Source organism: Heterodontus francisci, chromosome 1, assembly GCF_036365525.1.
Source record: "Heterodontus francisci isolate sHetFra1 chromosome 1, sHetFra1.hap1, whole genome shotgun sequence".
Lineage (NCBI taxonomy): Eukaryota > Metazoa > Chordata > Chondrichthyes > Heterodontiformes > Heterodontidae > Heterodontus > Heterodontus francisci.
This window is the reverse complement of record NC_090371.1, coordinates 185,004,257-185,026,329: the sequence shown is the minus strand read 5'-3', so window position 1 is coordinate 185,026,329 and position 22,073 is coordinate 185,004,257. Positions and strand designations below refer to the sequence as shown.

At 43.8% G+C, this 22,073-nt stretch overlaps 1 protein-coding gene across 8 annotated transcripts in view; it reads left to right on the top strand.

Annotated features, from left to right (window-relative positions):
• Positions 1 to 22,073, top strand: part of ndst3 (N-deacetylase/N-sulfotransferase (heparan glucosaminyl) 3) — a 949,017-nt gene that overhangs the window by 781,153 nt on the left and 145,791 nt on the right. For all 8 annotated transcript variants that reach the window (XM_068039449.1, XM_068039470.1, XM_068039439.1 and 5 more), the window contains one exon: positions 21,128 to 21,215. In XM_068039449.1, the coding sequence (XP_067895550.1) occupies positions 21,128 to 21,215 (88 nt within the window). The remainder of the gene's footprint in view (positions 1 to 21,127; positions 21,216 to 22,073) is intronic.

Here is a 22,073-nt window from a genome sequence, read left to right as displayed (position 1 = left end):
GGTTATTGACACCTCTGCTAAGGGAAAGGTTTTCTTCCTATCTACCCTATCAATGCCCCTCATAATTTTGTATACTCAATCAGGTCCCCCCTCAATCTTCTCTGCTCTTAGGAAAATAACCGTAGCTTCGCCAGTCTCTCTTCATAGCTGAAATGCTCCAGCCCAGGCAACATCCTGGTGAATCTCCTCTGCACCCTATCCAGTGCAATCAGATCCTTCCTATAGTGTGGTGACCAGAACTGTACACAGTACTCCAGCTCTGGCCTAACTAATTTAAGTTTTATAAAGCTCCATCATAACCTCCCTACTCTTACATTCTAATAAAGGCACGTATCCCATATGCCTTCCGAAACACCTTATCTACCTGTGCTGCTGCCTTCAGTGGTTCCTCTGACACTCTGTACTTCCTAGGGTCCTACCATCCATTGTATATTCCCTTGCCTTGTTAGTCCTCCCAAAATGCATCATCTCACACTTAGCAGGATTAAATTCCATTTTCCACTGCTCTGCCCATCTTATCAGCCCATCTATATCATCCTGTAATCTAAGGCTTTCCTCCTCACTATTTACAACACCACCAATTTTCGTGTCATCTGCAAACTTACTGATCATACCTCCTATATTCACGTCTAAATCATTAATGTACGCTACAAACAGCAAGGGTCCCAACACCGATCCTTGTGGTACACCACTGGTCAAAGGCTTCCACTCGCAAAAACAACCCTCGACCATCACCCTCTGCCTCCTGCCATTAAGCCAATTTTGGATCCAATTTGCCAAATTGCCCTGGATCCCGTGGGCTGTTACCTTCTTGACCAATCTGCCATGCAGGACCTTAACAAAAGCCTTACTGAAATCCATGTAGACTACATCAACTGCTTTACCCTCATCTACACATCTAGTCACCGCCTTGAAAAATTCAATCAAATTTGTTAGACATGATCTCCCCCTGACAAAGCCATGCTGACTGTCCTTGATTAATCCCTGCCTCTCCAAGTGGAGATTAATCCTGTCCCTCAGAATTTTTTCCAGTAATTTCCCGACCACTAATGTTAGACTCACTAGCCTGTAATTACCTGGTTTATCCCTATTACCCTTGTTGAATAATGCTACCATATTTGCTGTCTTCCAGTCCCCTGGCACTTCTCCTGTGGCCAGAAAGGATTTGAAAATTTGTGTCAGAGCCCCTGCAATTTCCTGCCTTGCCTCACATAGCAGCCTAGGATACATCTCATCTGGGCCTGGGAATTTATCCACTTTTAAGCCCGCTAAAACCGCTAATACTTCCTCCCTTTCAATGCTAATTTGTTCAAGTATATCACAATCCCCCTCCCTGATCTCTACACCAACATTGTCCTTCTTCATAGTGAACACAGATGAAAAGTAATCATTTAAAACCTCACCTGCGTCCTCCAGCTCCATACACAGATTGCCACTTTGGTCCTTAACGGGCCTTACTCTTTTCCTGGTTATCCTCTTGCCTTAATATACTTATAAAACATCTTGGGATTTTCCTTTATCTTGCCTGCCAGTGTTTTTTCATGCCCTCTCTTCGCTCTTCTAATTACTTTTTTAAGTACTCCTCTGCACTTTCTATATTCCTCTAGGGCCTCCGCTGTTTTCAGCACTCTGAATCTGCCATAAGCCTCCTTTTTTTTCCTTATCCAATCCTCTATATCCTTTGACCTCCAGGGTTTCCCTGGACTTACTGGTCCTACCCTTCACTTTTACTGGAACATTTTGGCCCTGAACTCTCACTTTTTCCTTGTGTAGACTTTCCTACAGGTAGCTGCTCCCAGTCCACTTTGGCTAGATCCTGTTTTATCATATTGAAATCGACCTTGCCCCAATTCAGTACCTTTATTTCCAGTCCATCTTTGTCCTTTTCCATAACTACCTTAAATCGTACAGAGTTATGGTCACTATTCCCGATATACTCCCCCACTGACACTTCTACTACTTGTCCGGCTTCATTCCCTAAGATTTGGTCCAGTACCGTCCCTTCTCTTGTTGGACTTTCTACATGCTGGCTCAAAAAGCTCTCCTGGATGCATTTTAAGAATTCCGCCACCTTTAAGCCTTTTGCACTAAGACAAAGTTAATATTGGGTAAGTTGAAATCCCCTACTTTTATTACCCTATTATTTTTACACCTCTCTGAGATTTGTCTACATAACTGTTCCACTATCTCTCCCTGACTGTTCGGAGGCCTGTAATACACTCCCAGCCAAGTGATTGCCCCCTTTTTGTTTTAGAGTTCTACCCATATGGCCTCATTTGAGGAACCTTCTAAGATATCATCCCTCCTTACTGCAGTAATTGACTCCTTGATCAATAGTGCAATGCCACCTCCTCTTTTACACCCTCCCCCCGTCACGCCTGAAGATTCTATGCCCTGGAATATTGAGCTGCCAGTCCTGCCCTTCCCTCAACCATGTCTCTGTGATAGCAATAATATCATATTCCCATGTGTTAATCAATGCCCTCAATTCATCTGCCTTACTTGTAAGATTCCTTGCGTTAAAATAGATGCAATCCAGCCTTGCATTATTCGCTTGTGCCTTAACAGGTCTATATTTGCTCTGCCTTCCTGACTGACTTAGTTTCTCTTCTATATTTGGCTGTGCATCACCCCCTACTGTACTTCCACTCTGCCTCCCATCCCCCTGCCAAATTAGTTTAAACCCCCCCCCCCCAACAGCACTAGCAAACCTCCCTGTAGGGATGTTGGTCCCGTTCTGGTTCAGGTGCAACCTTTGCCAGAAACAGACCCAGTGATCCAGGAAACTAAAGCCTTCCCTCCTGCACCATCTCTTCAGCCACGCATTCATCCGCTCTATCCTCCTATTCCTATACTCACTCGCACGTGTCAGTGGGAGTAATCCTGAGATTACAATCTTTGAGGTTATGCTTTTTAATTTGCTACCTAGCTCCCTAAATTCGTATTGCAGGACCTCATCCCTCTTTCTACCTATGTCATTGGTATCAATAGGAACCATGACCTCTGACTGTTCACCCTCCCCCTTCAGAATGTCCTGCAGCTGCTCTGTGACATCTTTGACCCTAGCTCCATGTAGATAACATATCATCCTGGAGTCACGTTTGCGGCCACAGAAATGCCTGTCTGTACCCCTTATGATAGCATCCCCTATCACTATAGCTCTCCCACTCATTTTCTTCCCCTCCTGTGCAGCTGAGCCACCCGTGGTGCCACAGACTTGGCTCTTGCTGCATTCCCCTGAGAAGCTATCTCCCTCAACAGTATTCAAAGCAGAAAATCCGTTGGAGAGGGAGATGAACCCAGGGGACTCCTGCACTACCTGCCTAGCTCTTCTACTCTGCCTGGCGGTCACCCATTCCCTTTCTGCCTAAGCAGTCTTTACCTGCGGTGTGACCACCTCCCTGTATGCGCTATCCACGATGATCTCAGCCTCGCGGATAGTCCACAGTGTCCCCAGCTGCCACTCCAGATCCGAAACTTGGATTTTGAGTAGCTGCAGCTGGAGACACTTCCTGCACACGTGCTCACCCTGGACACTGGAAGTGTCCCTGACTTTCCACATTGCACAGGAGGAGTAGTCCATGCTGCCAAGCTGCCCTGTCATGACTTACCCTTAATTTACTCAAAAATTTGAGATTATTTACACATGAAAGTCAAAGTCGAAAGTTGTTTTCCTGCAGTCAGTGCCAACATGTAACTAACTGTCAGCTGAGTTTTTTCTGGTTCTGAGAGTAACCAATGGGCACAGTATGAAATGTTGGCTTCTTGATGCCTGCCTTCTAACAAACCAATAGAGACTGGTGGCATCCTGACACCAAGACTGCACAGAACAATGCCCCTGTTGTGAGATTTCACATGTGTACTGCCCCTCATGGTATTCAAACCTGCAAAGTAAAGCACTATAATCATTTCAACTTTTTTTGAAAACCTTTTCTTTCACTGAAGTGCAGGAGTTATCGCTGGTGATTTATTACAATTAATTTTCAGAGAAAGACTACCTCATGGAGTAATTGAGGCAAATAGCATAGATGCTTTTAAAGGAAAGCTAGATAAATACATGAGGGAGAAAGGAATCGAAGGAATATGGAGATAATGTTAGATGAAGTGGAGTGGGAGGAGGTTCATGTGGAGCATAACTACCAGCACAGAACAGTTGGGCTGAATGACCTGTTTCTGTGCTGTAAATTTTGTTTAATTTTATGCTTGCCCCCAATTTTTCGAGGCTATTTGCATAGTTTTAGGTGTAGATTTGAATGTATCTAAGCAGCATGATAGCGGTGAGAGAATAAACTTGAGCATTAAATGGTCGGGGCCAATTAAAGGGGAATGTCAATTTTGGGGGACAAAAATTCTGAAGATCTTTTGAAAAGAAGTCTCAATCCATTTGCACCCTTTTCAAAGACTAAAGAGAGGGAACAGAGAAGTGGCAGGCAAAAAGTGAAAGAAAAGAAACCCAAGTTGCATGCATAGAAAACTGCAGACAATTGGGCAGTTCAACACCCTATTTCTTTCTCATGGCCTGTTTCTATGCTGAAAACTCTATTTAATTTTAAATAGTGAATGCTAAAGGACAACACTTCGATGAGTTAATCATAATTACACGATTCCCAATTATTTTAATGCCTGTCTTGGAGTTGCTATCTGAAGACTCAGGCTGTTGGGTGCAATTGCAGATGGATTTGCTCTGTAACAGCCTCACATCTGAACCAAATTCTCCATGTGCAGCGTTTCATGATCACTCCCAGGTCTCTAGATACAATGGGGGGAATTTTATGCACTCCCCTGTGTTGGGTTTGGAGGTGGGGGGAGCATTTAATCAGGTGAGATAATGGCAGGAGGGGACCCCGCAACCTTCCCGCCTCCACCCAAATTAAGTCTGGGGCAGGAAGGCCTGTGAACAGCCTCCCTGCCCTGCTTTCAATTGAGGCCCTTAAGAGGGTAATTAATGCCCAGTTAAGGGCCTCATCCCACCTCCGCTTGTATTAGCTCAGTGGCAGGCAGGCCTGTCGCCGCACAGGGAACAAACCAAGCAAAACTGTGCAGGTTGCTGGCTGGCTCCAGTTGGGGGTGGGGGGGTTGCTTGTTAGAAGGCACCTAGTGCCTGATCGAGGGACCCAGCATTGGGAAGGGGGTGCCCGCTGGCGGCCACTCCCTGCCTTTGCTGCTCACCCCCCTAAACCCCTTTCCCCTGTGACGCAAACTGCACAAAGCCCCTTTTGCCCCGACTCACCTGTGGCCTACATTCCTCGGTGATCCACAGCTACTGGTGAGTCCAGTACTGGCAGCAGCCATTGCCTCTGCAGTGGTGCTGCTCCGTAGAAGAGCTGCCGGCCTCAGATTGACCCTGGGGAAGGCCTGCCACTGTCAGCTTAAGCATCTAATTGGCACAGAATGCAGCGGGCCTTCCCCAGAGGAAGCGATGCGGGGCTCTCGCTGGCGCTTTTGCCGGTGGCTGAGACTCCCGTCATCTGGATAAAATCCCAGCCAATGGCTGCAATAGAGATAATTCAAACAATACGCTATTGATGCCACCTGAAATCTCTGGCAGCTTTCTCTGCTTCTGCTCATCTTTCTCAAGGAAGTCAACTGTTAATGAATCATCAAAATCATTGTGCTCATTATTTGAAGGACGGGTGGCAATTAAGCTTGATTCCACAAAATTCCAATCTTTGCACATTAGACTTGTGATGTCTCCATTTCATCCAAATAGGCATTTCAAATGAGGCAGCTTCTTGCATGTTACGAAGCTGATTCACAATGTTTCTATAGACAAAAAATTCACTATATTGAGGGTTGACTCGACCAAGCCTGATTTTAACTCTGTGAAAGTGGATAGGTTTCGAATGAGTTAAAATCTTGCCCATTTGAGTAGGAGATTTGAGATACTAGTCCTAAATTTCCATGACTTTATCAGATATTGGTTAAACCTCCATTTATGCCATTTCTCTAGTGGTTCAGTCGATCTTCCACAGATTTATGGCAGGAGATCAGGTGAACCCCTGCAAAACTTTGGGGCCACTGATTTTCCTTCCATGGAGGCCGGGAGGGAGCTTAGTGCTTGCTAAATTAGGGGATCAACAAATGGTATGAAAGTGAAGTCCATGTTAGATTAATCAGATATAGGCTGTGGCTGGAGGCTGCTTGAAAGTTTGATTTTCTTTTGTTCTTAAATTCAGTGATGTCCAGGGTGGCCTTTTTAAATAGTGTCAAAGGTTTTTAATACTTGCGCTTCACCTCCAATTTTGCTCTGCTACCTTTTATTATAGGGTAGTATTTTGCCTTTGCAATAATGCCGACGAGCTTAGCCTTCTGGGCGTCCACATTGGAAATTGGGTGTGTGCACATCTTTTCCTATTTTAATTCATTTTCTGAATTTCCATTATGTGTACCCAGTAAGCTAAGCTTCTCACTAATGGTGTGAAGTTGGAAAATCCCTTATGTGCCATCCTGTTCCATAAACACACAAATAATCTTGAAATGTTGCTATTTGGGGTGTCGCAGGCATCAAGTGATAGAAATTTATTGATGCCTGATTTCTGTAATAATAAACATTGGGTTGCCTGCCTCACCCAGCAGTGACCTCAGCTGAGTGGTGTGGAAGAAAGCCAATCGCAAATGGCAGCAGCCATCAGGAGTACTCCTGCTCCCCCGGCACAACATTTTTTTAATAAACCCTAAAGCTCACCTATTTGGTGGTGACCAGTTCTTAGACCACAGCACATGAACATGAGCAGAGCCAGTGCAAGTTAGGACCAATTTCCAGAGAGGTCTTAATAGAGGTGTTAGGTCACTCATTTACATGCCTAAGGTAGAGCATGGCTACCCAACCCGAACCCGATGGGACCCAACAACGTGTGTCGGGTTTGGGTCGGGTTGCTCTTCCAGATCCGGCATTGGGGCTCGGGTCAGGTCGGGTCGGACACTGTGGCAGTGCTGCCTTTTGGTCAGGGAGGGAAAGGGAAGTAAGAGTACGAGTAAGTGTCATTAATTTCCGGTAGTCGGGTCGGGTCGGGCACGGGAAAAAAAGAAAGGACTCAGGCCCGAGTTGGGTTCAGGTTAGATGTGGTTGAGTCGGGCTCGGGTCAGGTTTAAATTGTACACCAGAGCAGGCTTTTAGCCTAAGGAGCCTAATACCAGTTTTAAGTAGTTACTAGAAACACTTGAAAAAACATCTGACCAATTTTGCTTTGTATTGCCCGACATTGGTCCACAAAATTGGGGCCTTGTTTGTGCCTTGCATAATTTTCAAGCGATTGAAATGAATGGATTAAAAAACTTACGCATGCCATGAATTCGAACATAGCAACAAATTCCTGATGAGCACTCTTATTGCGCAAAGCTCTGCATCAAGGGCATAAAATCATAAAATGTGGACCTATGTTTTATAATTCTGTCTGATTTTATAAATAAATTTGCTTAGTAGTTTGGTTTATCGAATCGTTCATTGGTTGATAATATTTTACACCTACTTAGAGAGATTGTGGAAGAGTAGCAAGAGGTTGCACATAATCCTGTCGCAGTAACAGAGTTGCGATAATTGTTAATCTTCAGAGCAGATGGTGACAAGATTTGGATTTCAAATCGTAAGTGTTATTCATTTACAGAAACTAGTTGGCCATTGAGAGAAAAAAATGCAATACTATACAACATAAACTAAGAAGTACTACAGGAATTTTATTTTAATTCATTCGGGGGATGTGGGCATCGCTGGCTAGGCCAGCATTTATTGCTCATCCCTAATTGCCCTTGAGAAGGTGGTGGTGAGCTACCTTCTTGAACCGCTGCAGTCATTGGGGTGTAGGTACTCCAACAACGCTGTTAGGAAGGAAGTTCCAGGATCTTGACACTGTGACAGTGAAGGAATGGCGATATATTTCCGAGTCAGGATAATGTGTGGCTTAGAGGGGAACTTGCAGGTGGTGGTGTTCCCATGCATCGGCTGCCCTTGTCCTTCTAAATGGTATAGGTCGTGGATTTGGAAGGTGCTGTTGAAGGAGCCTCGGTGAGTTGCTGCAGTGCAATTTGTAGATGGTACATACTGCTGCAACTGTGCATCTGTGGTGGAGGGAGTGAATGTTGAAGGTGGTGGATGGGGTGCCAACCAAGCGGGCTGCTTTGTACTAGATGGTGTTGAGTTTCTGAGTGTTGTTGGAGCTGCACTCATCCAGGCATGGAGAATATTCCATCACATTCCTGACTTGTGCCTTGTATATGGTGGACAGGCATTGGGGAGACAGACCGTGAGTTACTCACTGCAGAATTCCCAGCTTCTGACCTGCTCTTGTAGCCACAGTAATAATGTGGCTGGTCCAGTTCAGTTTCTGGTTAATGGTGACCCCTAGGATGTTGATAGTTGGGGATTCAGCGATGATAATGCCATTGAGGGGAGATGGTTAGATTCTCTGTTATTTGTGGAGATCATTGCCTGGCACTTGTGTGGCGCGAATGTTACTTGCCACTTATCAGCCTGAGTCTGGAGGTTGTCCAGGTCTTGCTGCATACAGACATGGACTGCTTCAGTATCTGACAAGTCGTGAATGGTGCTGAACATTGTGCAATCATCAGCGTACATCCCCACTTCTGATCTTATGATGGAACGAAGGTCATTGATGAAGCAGCTCAAGATGGTTGAGCCCAGGACACTACCCTGAGGGACTCAATCCTGGGACTGAGATGATTCTGAGACAACCACAACCATCTTCTTTTGTCTAGATATGATTCCAACCAGCAGAGAGCTTTCCCCCTGATTCCCATTGACTCCAGTTTTACCAAAGCTCCTTGATGCCATACTTCGTCAAATGCTGCCTTGATGTCAAGGGCAGTCACTCTCACCTCACCTCTGGAGTTCAGCTCTTTAGTCCATGTTTGTACCTAGGTTGTAATGAGGTCAGGAGCTGAGTGGTCCTGGCGGAACCCAAACTGAGCATCAGTGAGCAGGGTATTGCTGAGCAAGTGCCGCTTGATCGCACTTTTGACAACCCCTTCCATCACTTTGCTGATGATCGTAAGTAGACTGATAGGACGTTAATTGGCTGGGTTGGATTTGTCCTGCTTTTTGTGGACATGACATACCTGGGCAATTTTCTATATTGCCGGATAAATGCCAGTGTTGTAGCTGTACTGGAACAGCTTTGCCAGGGGCGCAGCTCATTCTGGAGCACAGGTCTTCAGTACTATTGCCAGAATGTTGTCAGGACCCATAGCCTTTGCAGTATCCAGTGCCTTCAGCTGCTTCTTGATATCATGCAGAATGAATTGGATTGGCTGAAGCCTGGCATCTGTGAGGTTGGGGACCTCAGGATGAGGCCAAGATGGATCATCCACTTGGCACTTTTGGCTGAAAATAGATGCAAATGCTTCAGTCTTGTCTTTTGCCCTCTTGTGCTGGGCTCTACCATCGTAGAGGATAGGGAGGTTTGTGGAGCGTCCTCCTCCTGTCAGTTGTTTAATTGTCTATCACCATTCACGTTTGCATGTGGCAGGACTGCAGAGCTTAGATCTGCTCTCTAGGTTGTGGGATTGCTCAGCCCTGTCTATTGCATGCTGCTTCTGCTATTTAGCATGCAAGTAGTCCTGTGTTGTCGCTTCACCAGGCTGGCATCTTGTTTTTAGGTATACTTAAATCACCTAATTTGGACAGAAGAAGTGTTCTTAGAAATTACTGGCATATAATTAGAAGCCCAGATGGATTTTCTTTGCTTCTCCTATTGGTTTTTGTATATTGCTTAAGAAAGCTCATGTACAGCTTTTAATGTTGACACGATTACATCTTGGCACTGATTTGAAGAGAAAGGATTTTAGTTTTCCACATGCAGTTTTTATTTTGCTGCAGTCATGCTGTATATTATTCTAGTCATATTCCAACAGAAGACATAATTTTAATATTTATGAAAAGTTTTACGAATATAAAATGAGGGTAATTTTTTATGTTACTTGATAAAGAAAACTTAGGTAAAGAGGATAATATTTATTACAAAATATACAGAACTCAGACTGCAACACTTTGCAAATGACATTAAATCACTAGTACTGTGGCAACTATTCAATCTATTAAGTCCGTATATGAAGTAAACTCTTTGGGTAAGATGTAAGAAACTTATTTATTGGAAGTATTTATTTCATGAGGTATACTTGAAAGCATGGGGCCAAAAATCCTCTGTCCTTCTGGTACACTCCTGCCAAAATTCCATGTGCAAAAATGCCCAAAGAGCCAAATATACCTATTATTGGAGTTCCTCCAGGTCTTGTAAGAAGTGTCCCTGTGGCAACATTAGAGTTGGGATGGGGATTCACCATGTTGGAAGCTTCCATGGCCTTCGCAAAAGTATACCTAGTGAGACAAGGCACACCAGCCAGGTGGCTGTGATACCTACCTCAGAGTTTCAAAAATGAGAGATATTTTAGCTATGTTTATCTTCGCTTTTATAAAACAGACAACTAGGAACAGGACAGAACCCTTTCAGGGATAGGGGGATTTGGAGGTGGGGTTGGGGGCACATAAGGGGGCTATGGCCAAGCAGCTTGGAACATGTGGATGCTTCCTGTGGTGTAGGTTTTCACCCATGGTATGCTAATGAGGTGACCTGTCTTTGATCCTGGATACTCCAGCAGGGTCAACATCAGCAGTGGATGTGACCGGTGGGTACAATCCTTCCATAATTACCAGGATTGCTGTACGTATTTTGTACAATAATGCAGAATTAAAGGTATTGCTTACAGAATTAGTCAACTACATGACAACAGTACAGCAACATATTTACTTTGCAAATTCAATCCAAAGCAAGTCTCTTATTTTTCTTACAGTTAAAAGTGCAAGGCCAGATTCCACAGGCAACTCTTACTAAAATTAACAGTACACTATGTTATGTAACAATAATTTATAACTCTCTAGAAAATCCAAGTCCATCCAAGATTTGTACAGTACATTTGTATAGCTAAAGGGGATCTTGCATTTGTGGATAGCCTCTGATCTTTCTTTATCTGTAACAACATGTTTTTTACTCTTTGTTTTTAAAGATATCTCCTGCCTTGGTAAAGCTGCCTCTAGGAAACATGGTTTCCTTTTTCATGTCCTGGTTTCTCACTAAAAATCTACTACTATGGTCAATGTCCCTCTAAACAGTCCTCTTTTATTTCTTCTGTGTTCAAATATGTCATATTATAAGCTCTTTCTCTTCCTTACTTCTTCGCTGCATTGAAACCAGGGCTCATCACTGTGTCTTTTAACTCTTTTGTGGGATCTCAAATCTTTGCAACTCTTCCCTCCTTCCTCCTACAATCTTTAGGTTTTTAGCACCTAATCTTGGTGTCACCAAATCATTACTTTCAGATTCAACTTTTACTGACCTTGTTGGTGTCCTGCACATTGAGCCTTTTGCCAAAGCTTCTCAATAAAACACTGCTGAAAATAATATATAACATAAAATAAGCTGATGTAAGTTCCATATTAGTCAGTATAAAGACTCAAGGAAATTTTGTGCAAGATTATTCCAGATTTCAGTTATTGCTATTGGTTGCCGCATACCAACCGACACGAGGATTATTGGGGACTTTGACTACAGTGAAAGAATGCAATGTGCCACTTTCTGTATTTGGGTACATGCAGTTTTTCAAGAGCTGACTGGATTGGGAAGGTTTTTTTTAGTTGTACAAGCCAAATGCAATTTACATAGTAATTCCAATTTTGAAATGCCATTTTTTTTGTCCTCATGCATATAAAGTGTTTCAGTGACATGAGCATTACCTCATTGTTAACAAAAATGGCTTTGCACATGTTTCTTTTATGTAAACACATGCAACTGAAGAACGGTAATGCTTTTTTTTAATGGTGCCACTTTATAGGTCTCAAGCTGTGTAGAACTAGGTTTTGTGCACGCTCGTTTGACACAGTATCCCATTTCATTTCAATTTGACGATTTAGTCGTCACTTTTCTTCAGGTATATTAAGAATTTAGCAGGCTGTTTTGACATAGCTCAAATAGAATTTGATGTTGACGATAACTGGCCAAATACATGTTTATGATATGGCTAATGGCAATATGAATCAAAACAGTTGCTGTTAAACTCTTTTTGGTTTTATTTCATTGTAAATGCTAGAACTTTATAGTCAAATCTTGAATTTGGAACTGGCCTCACGATGTCAATAATATGGATTTACCATATTGGATGTTATATTTTGAGAAACATGTAAGTTACAATGCGAATCTTATTTACATTAGCCTGATGGGGCTGAAATTGGTCACTTCTGACCAATGTTGGACTAAAAATGACCAATTTTACAGGCTTTGCCTTGCACCCCAAGAATACCTGAAATGTTCATCAGGCATCTGGGGCAGCCGCCTAAACCAAGCAGTGGGGCCCTTGAATATGTCAATGTGGAGAAGTGTGGGGGCTAACACCTGCTTTTAGACCCTCCAAGAAATTGGGCTGTCCTGAGCCAAAGCTCAGGCTTTCCTGCCATCCTGCCTAAAACCACTACCAATGCAAGTTTTAATTTTTTTTAAATTCTGATCAGTTCAGGCTGGTATCTCCTGCAGTCTTGCATGCAAAAAATACAGAATCCTACAAAGTGTATTACAACTGACAGGGTAGTGGTATATGGAGCAAAATATAAATTAATATTTCTATATTCAGATCTAACCATGGAAATTAAACTTAGGAATAAGCAATACTTTTTAAAGAATGTTTATACTCACTATAGGAATCTCGGTGGCGCAGTGGATGAGCTCTAGGTGTGTCCATCTGATTTTACTGCTTAGTGAAATTTGCATCTGCCTGATATGAGCTGACTGAAACATAGTCGAAGGTGCAGTCTTTCAGATAGGTTGTTAAACTGAAGCAGATCCCATGACATTATTTGAAAAAGAGCAAGGGAGTTCTCCCTGGTGCCCTGGCCAATATTTATCCCTCATTAAACAAATTATCTCGTTGCTATTTGTGTGAGCTTTCTGTGTACAAACTGGCTGCCATGTCTCCTACATTATCACAATGACTATACTTCAAAAATACTTAATTGACTGTAAAGCACTTTGGGATCTCTTGAGATTGTGAAAGGTGCAATATAAATTCAAGTTTTTCTTTTTGTTCCTGGGTTCTGCCTAACTTAATCGGACAAATTCAAAGTCAAGAATATGACTGGGTGCTTTCTGTGATTGTGTGAAAGGATAGGAAACTACCTAATAGGGTAGTTATTGCTAATAAAAGCTTGGGAGTACAACAGCAAGGTAACTGGCAAAATACGTCTGTTCTATCTCTGGCAATATAGAGAACTCCTAGGTTTTCAGATGGAGCTGTCAAAGTGCTGCTGGATGAAGTAAGGCAGGGGAAAGAGGCACAGAGACTGAGAAAGAACAGCACAAGAACAATGAAGAAAGGTTGTAAGGGCAGCAAGCATGAGTAGTGACTCCCAACTGCAATAGCCAGTCAATGTTGGAGAAAGTTTAATCACCTTACCAGACCTAGTATGATCAGCGAATCACATCATACCTTCAGAAATGCACAGTAGGTGGTAGATTTTGCACACTCAGCCTGAGCCTGAGCCTACAGGCCCAAGGATTGATGGAAATTTATTCCCTGACCTCATCAGAATACAAGATGCGTGCCATTGGCATGAGTTGTGCCTCTACGGGCAGCTCGCCCAAGCAACGACATCAATGTTGGATTGCCTGCCTTTCTGGCAGCAGTCCTCAGTTAAGTACCAGGATGGGGGACTGGAGTGGGCTATGGGGAGGGGTGGGGGTTGTAGTGGGGAGTGATCACAATTCCTGTGGAGTCAGAGGAGCACTCCTGCTCCTCCTGGTTCAAAGGAACTTCTTGGTTGTAGCTGAGAAATCCTGAGGCAGGGGAGCCCAACTCTTGCCCCGTTAATTCCAAACTAATTTCTGGATGGGATTCTTCAACCGGCTTTAGGCTCCTCATTTACACATTTAATGGACCTAATGCCTGTTTTAGGGGACCGCATAGGATGCCTAAAATAAGGGCCTGACAAATTTAGCCTGCAGGTTGGGCACAGGTTGTTCCACTGCTAACTTGGTATGCTTTATGCATGTTTTACACCTGAAAAACTGGTGCAATGCATACCAATTTCTAACCCAGTATGTCTGTCACTTACAATGAACTCCCTTAAGTCTCTGTCAAAGTGTTTTAATTGCTTGCCACCAATGTCCAGAAGGCTGCTATAAATGGTTTATATAAGATTCAGCCTGTGATACTCAGAGACTAGAGGGAGCCTTGCTCTAAAGTATATATGTTTATTATAGTTAAAAAAGATGCTTACAAAACAAGAAATAAAGAAGGCAAAAAACAATTGTTATACTTATAGCATATTTGGTTGAAATCAGATAGAACCTGTTAACATTAGAACATAAAAAAACATGTGAATTAGGAGCAAGAGTAGGTCATTCAGCCTTTCGAACTTGCTCTGCCATTCAAAATAATCATGGCTGATCATCTACCTTAATTCCACCTTCCCGCACTATCCCCATATCCCTTAATTTTCCTAGTATCCTAAATCAATCAACCTCTGTCTTGAATATATTCAACGATTGAGCATCTGCAGCTCTCTGGGGTAGAGAATTCCAAGGATTCACAACCTTTGAATCAAGGAATTTCTCCTCATCTTTGTCCGAAATGGTCAACCCCTTAATCTGAGACTGTGAGCCCATCTTCTAGACTCCTCAGCCAGCGGAAAAGCTCTTCCATCAACCCCATCAATCCACTTAAAAATTTTCATATATTTCAAAAAGATCATCTCTCATTTTTCTCAATGCCAGGGAATATAGGCTGAGTCTGTTAAATCTCTCCTGAGGACAAACCCCTCATCCTAGGAATCAGGATACTGAACCTTCATTGGACTCCCTCCAAGGCTTGTATATTATTCCTTATGTAAGGAGACCAAAACTATACATAGGTGTGGTTTCACCAAGACCCTAAACAATTGCAGTAATACTTCTCCACTCTTAAGGGGAACTTTTATGCTCCCCCTGCGTTGGGTTTGGAGGAGGGGAGAGCATATTATCAGGTGGAATGGTGGCATGGGGGACCCTCACACCTTCCCGCCTCTATCCAAATTAAGTCTGAGGTGGGAAGACATTCCGGCCCTGCCGCCAATTGAGGCCCTTAAATGGGCAATTAATGTCCAATTAAGGGCCTTATCCTGCCTCCGCTGGTATTAACCCAGTGGCGGGAGGCCTGTTGCTACATGGGGAGCATACCAAGCAAAACCATGAGGGTTGCTTGCTGGCTACGGTGGGGAGGTGTCCCTTGTTCAAAGGCAGGTAATGCTTGATCGACGGACCTGGCATTGGGAAGTGGGTTGTCCGCTGAGAGCCACCCCCCTACCCTTGCTGCCAATTGCCCTCCCCACGAAACCCCTCCCGCCCTGACTCACCTGTGGCCTAGGTCCCTCAGCAATCCACGGCAACTGGCACTTGATTTGACGGGCCTTCCCCAGAGGAGGCACCAAGGGGCTCTCGCTGGAACTATTGCCAAGACAAAATCCTGACCTTATACTCCAGTCCCTTTGTAATAAAGGCTAGCATACCATTTGCTTTCCTAATTGCTTGCTGTATTTGCATGTTAACATTCTGTGCTTCATGTACGAGAACGGTCAAATCTCTCTGAATACCAACATTTCCCAGTCCTCTCAACATTTAAAAAGCTATTTCCTTCCAAAGTGGATAACCGCACACTTCCCCACATTATATTCATTTACATGTTCTTGTGCACTCACTTAACCTGTCTAAATCCCTTTGCAGCCTCTTTGCACCCCTCTCACATCTAACCTTGTATCGTTAGTAAACTTAAATACAATTCACAGAGTGCTCTTATCTAAACCATTGATATAGATTGTAAATTGAACTGTGGCCCAAGTACTGATCCTTGCAGTACCTCTGCTATTGCAGCCTGCCAAACAGAAAATGACATGATTGGTCCCACTCTCTGAATATATGCTAATATATTACCCCAATCCTATCTCCCAGGATTCAAGATGATTGATTGTGAATGGCCTTGTGGTAACACATGAGCAGTCCAATTTCAGCCCAGGAAAATTCTAATATCTATACTCCCAGTTCAGTCTTATAAAAATAAAAAGCACCCTTATTCCTAACCCTGAAATCATGTGAGGCCTCCCATCAATAATGTTCTTTGTCCCTCTCTATCAGCCATCTGTTCTATTGCCTCATCCAAGATAACACCCAGTACTTGAGCTTCCAAGCCTCCCTGAAACCATCTATAAAACATAAGATAACACGAAGAAAAGAATGCTTCCCCAATACTTCAAGGACAACCTTGACTGGACAAGGTTTCAATCTTTAGCTGCCTAATTAAACTACAGTGGTTACTTAGAAAGCCTTATTCGAAAATGGAAGCTTTATTCCGAACTGTAAGCCTGCAAAAGCACTTTGCTTACAGCAGTGCAGTGGTTTTTCCACATTTAGGGCTGAATTTTACCGGCCCCTTGACGCCATGGGTCGTGCCGCGGGGGCCGGTAAGATTTTGGGGGAAGAGGCCCCCCTCAACCCGCGATGTCTAGAAGTGCTGCCAAGTATTACCAGCAGCGGGGGTACCTTGGTGCGGGCGCCCCACCGCCTGGTGGCGGGCCCTTCATCTGCATGTTGAAATGAACCTAAATGAGATGCAAATAAACTTACCTGCAGGTGGCGGACATCCCACGCCGATTTTACCGACTCCGAAAGCAGCTTGCACACGGAGTTCCGAGGCAAGAACCTGGTGGGGAGGGGGCAAGGAATACAATTTTCAGGTCGGGATGGGTGGAGGAGCAGGGAAATCAATTTTTATTGGATGTGGGAATGGTGGGAAGGGGTTATAGGCCAAATGTTAGAAGTTTAGAGGGTAAAGTTCGGGTAGGGAAAAAGGCATGTGTTGGTCATTTTGGGAATTGAAATGACCATTGTGGGGGTGGGGGGGGTTTGGGGAAGGGCCTCCACCACAAAATTTTTTATTTAATAAAATTTCACAATGCTGCAACTTTAAATATGAAAATTTTACTGAAGGGCTTAAAGCCCTTTAAAAATGGCACCGGTGCCTGCGCGGTGGCGCTGGACGCCGTTGCCAGGGACGCAGCAGCCGCCCCCGATGACGTCATCAGGGGCAGCCGCTCCAGCCCCTCTATTTAAATGAGCCCCTGCGCGTAATATCGCGGGGGCTCAGGGACGGCGCATCCGCGCGGGTTGTATGCCGCCATTAGAGTGTGCCGCCGCGAACTGCAGTGCACTCGTAAAATTCAGTCCTTCGGCTTCATCTGGAACTGCTCATTCATTCACAGGCGTACCTGTATCACCTCACAAAATGTCTGATATGGAGTCTAATTGCTTGGTGCATGCACCTGTTAACACACTCATTATGGGCTTCATGCTAACACTTCGAATTTTCTGCACATCATGGTATCCAAATGTATTTCAATTGCTTCACATTCCTTTTCAAGGACATAACATGTGTGAGAGAACTGCAGTAGACACCATCTCACCAAACCTCTAACATCTGAGTCCACTTGCACTGCCAGGCTAGCTTTGCATCACTGGAGTCAACTGTGGAGTGCATGGCAGCTTCAGGGTACGTGTAACAGACAGATCCATGAGAAAAGTCCTAAAGGCAGTCTGTACTATCTCTCCAGATGCTTGGATCGCTGCCATAGAGACATGTGGTGCCAGATTGGAGAGGGCTCTCTCTCTGTTTCCAAAAGATTGGAGCTGGGTTGGAAACAAGCATCCCACAGGGCCTCATTGATCTTCTTGGCACCATTAGGCCCATTTTCCTGCTGCTCAGTGGCCACACACAAGCAATAACCAGTCCTAATGACATGGTAGGAATTGGCACACTTGATGCTCCCACCTTTCAGGATGGCAGCAAATTTGGCCCCTCCTGCCAGTCTCTTCCAATGCCTGTACATTATGACTGAAAGGATGCAGGGCCAGGATAACAAGCAGCATTCCTGGAGCTGTAACCTGCAACAGGTCTAGCTCAAAACTTAACTGCTGTGAGACAAGAGACATATCAGTCCCAAGAGACTTGTTTTAAGGGTTTAAAAATCACATGCTTGCACTAAAGGAAAACAGTGTTAAGAAGGACTGGGAGTTCACACACCTACACATATGCACACATAGAAACACACAGGAACATACACATACGTGCACTCACAGGCACACATACTCAAAGTCACACACAAACACAATGCACAGTGTGGGTTTTCTTGTGGAAAGTTTTGAAATTTGCTGTTATCAGGTGGAATGAATGGGAGCTGGATAAATCTGCCCTGAGAAAGGTCTGTGGATGATGGCATATTTATGATGGGAAAGGGGAAGGTGTATGCAGTGGCCAGATTTAGTACAAAAATAACAGGATTCATACAGCATATTTAACATTGCAAAACATTCCAAGGTGCTTCACAAAAACATTATCAAACAAAATCTGACACTGAGCTACAGAAGGAGATAGCAGTACAGATGTCCAAAAGCTTGTCACAGAGGTAGTTTTTAAAGGATCATCTTAAAATAAGAGAGGGAGATAGAGAGATGGAAAGGTTTAGGGAGGAAATTCTAAACTTTAGGGTCAAGCAGCTGAAAACATAGTCGCTAACGGTAGAGCGATTAATATCGGGGGTTCGCAAGATGCTAGAATTAGAGGAGTGCAGAGATTTCAAAGGCTTGTCGGGCGGGGGGAGTTTACAGAGATAGGGAGGGGTGAGGACCTGGAGGGAAGTGAAAACAACAATGAGAATTTTAAAGTTGAGGCTGGAAGCCAATGTAGGTCAACAGATACAGGGACGATGAGTGAACGGGACTTGGTGCGAGTTAGGATAATGGCAGCAGGTGGAGCACTGGAATTGTCAAGTCTTGTGGAAACAAAGGTATGGATTAGTATTTCAGCAGCAGATGAGCTGTGGCAGGGTCAGAGTTGGACGATGTTACGGAGTTGAAAGTAGGCAGCCTTGGTGATGGAGCAATTATGTAGTCAAAAACTCTTCTTGGAGTCAAAAACAACAACAAGGTTGCAAATGGTCTAGCTCAGCTTCTGACACTTGACAGGGAGAGGCAGGGATTGATAGCCAGGGAATGGAGTTTGTGGTGGGGACTGAGGACAATGGCTTTAGTCTTCCCAATATTTACTGAGAGGAAATTTCTGGTTATCCAATACTGAATGTCAGACAAGTAGTGAGACAAATCAGAGACAGCGGAAGGGTCAAAAGAGGTGGTGGTGAGATAGAACTGAGTGTCATCCGTGTACATGTGGAATCTGATGTCATTTTATCGGGTAATGTCATCAAAGGGCAGCATGAAGATGAGAAGTAGTAGGAGGCTAAGTGAAGATCCTTGGAGGACTCCAGAGGTAACCATGGGGGAATGGGAAGTGAAGCCATTGGGGTGATTCTCTGGCTACAATTTGATAGATAAGGTACTCTTGAGAAGGTTTCTGGCATCAACATGTCATGAATTCTCTTGCAGCCAGCAACAGGTTGCCCTTCTCTTCAGGATATTATTCCTCTGATTGATCCTTCTGCTGCCCATGAACTGTTTTCATCCCACAAGGCCTCTCTGGAGACATTTTTGTGAGGCAAAGCTATGCAGTAGTCAACACAACATGACTAGCCACCTTGAGACCTACTTTTCTGGGTAAAGCGGCTCTGGAACATTGGGGTACCTCAAAACAAAGATTTCACTCTAATATTTGGTGTTCTGCTTATTGTAAATGTGCTACACATTGAGACAATTGAATCCCTTTGTGTTGTTGTATGTATAGGCATTGATCAATGAAGCATATATGGCTATGTGGCTATTATCATTTGGTACTTATGCCCTTAGAGAATCCTGCAAAAAAAATTGTAGTGCCATAATGTCCAAGGGGAGACTAGCTAGCACTAATTGCTAGCACTATAGAACAGTGAATCCATGACTCATTTGTGCACAGCTTTGTGCCTTATGTTACAGATGTACCCAGTAGGAGGCTGGAATGACTTTTGGTATAGGAGTTAAGGGAAATGGTGGTCTTAAGAATCACTGACAGAGCAATGTCTGTGTTGGAGGTGACTGTATATCCACTTGCAGCATGTGACATAACTCTGTGATGGCTTCCTTTGGAAAGCAAAGCTTCTGCAAGTGCTGGTCCTCAGTCAAATGCAGGAATGTTTCCACCTGTGTACAGTGGTTTGAGGATACCAGGCTGTGGCTGCCATATACCTCTAGCAAAGCACCACCAGCTAGACGCCCCTCCATTGCTCTTCCTCTTCTTCCAAGAAGACAAAGTAGTCCGTAATGGAAAAACTATTGTGCACTGTCTGAGGAGGGAATAGTCGGCATTCAGCAAATGGTACAAAGGCAGCAGCAAAAATGACAAAAATATAAACTGCCCCTCTTCACATTTAATGTTTCCTTTAAATTCTTATTTGCATTTTCATGGTGCCTTGCAACCACAGATACAAGTATGAAATGGGTGTGAATATAAATAGTGCAAATGAGGTAGAACTGACAAACAATAGGGTGTGTGGCATCACCTCCACATTACCACCTCATTTGCATGCATTTCGCTAAAAATGGGTGGGTGTTTCTGCCGACTACAGGTAGTATCATGGGATGGAGAACCAATGTTACAAGATCAGCATCCCATTTCCCACTGCTGCCCACCCGGTTGGTGCCGCAAAGTCAGGTAATGGCCAACTGAAAAATCTAGGCTTTCCAGTCCAGTAGGTGCACAGTTTAGATCAAACCATCGATGTATGTTCTGTCCTTAATCAGCTCTTGTCCATATACTCAGTGTAAATGTTGGTTTTCTTGCCTCTGGCTGAGGGAGACCTGGTCAATCAATTGTAAAAAATAACACTGCCATTTAGTCGTTTTAAAAAACCTAAACTGTCAAAATCAAGGTATATTTTTGTACTGTTTTATTTTTGGAGCTCATTATTTTAATGAATACTTCTAAAATTAAATATAAAGATGATGGTGTCATGTGGCTTTCATTAGACTGAAATAAAAATATGAATTCCATTTCATTGATTTTTCATCCATTCGTAACAACAAAAAATATAGGACAGTTACTTTTAGCATTACGTTCGAATGTATCATATTAAAAGACCACATCCTGGAGCAATAATTTTACAATTTGCTTTTTTTAGGCATTACTTGAAACTCAAAACCTCTTGCGAACCCAGGTCCCCAACTTTACCTTCAACCTCGGATATTCTGGAAAATTCTACCACACAGGTGAGAATGTACAGCAAATTACAATTCAGTTCTGATTTTGTTGCAAGGCTGAAATGCACTTGTGACCATGTGAAATATCTTGCATCTTTAACCCAGAGAAAATTGCAAGCCACTACACAGCGATTGAGGGGAGTAAAAGAAATATAGATTAAACAGACAAAGGACCAGTTATGAGACGTGACTGAGAATTGTTGGTAAAGATCAGTTCTGAGAAGGTTTTGAAAAATGGAGAGAGAAATGCAGCAGCAGAGAAAATTTGGCAAGGTATACCTGAGAATAGGGCGGAAACAGCCGAAAGCTCTAACAGAAATTAAGTGAAGGAGCAGTTGAATGGTCAGAAATTGGGTAGGCAGGGGATCAAGGAAGCATATAGTGAAGTGGGGTTTATTTATTTTATTTAGAGATACAGCACTGAAACAGGCCCTTCGGCCCACCGAGTCTGTGCCGCCCAACAACTAGCCATTTATACTCATCCTACATTAATCCCATATTCCCTACTACAGCCCCACCATTCTCCTGCCACCTACCTACACTAGGGGCAATTTACAATGGCCAATTTACCTATCAACCTGCAAGTCTTTGGCTGTGGGAGGAAACCGGAGCACCCAGCAGAAACCCACGCAGTCACAGGGAGAACTTGCAAACTCCACACAGGCAGTACCCAGAACTGAACCCTAGTTGCTGGAGCTGTGAGGCTGCGGTGCTAACCATTGTGCCACTGTGCCGCCCGCCAGCACTGGGAGAAGTTACACAGAGAGATGGTGTCAGGGTTAGGATGGGGGAAATACTGGAGTGACAAGGACAGCGATGGGAGATGGAGATAAAAGGAAGCAGCTGAAGTAGCTTAGACAATTCCAT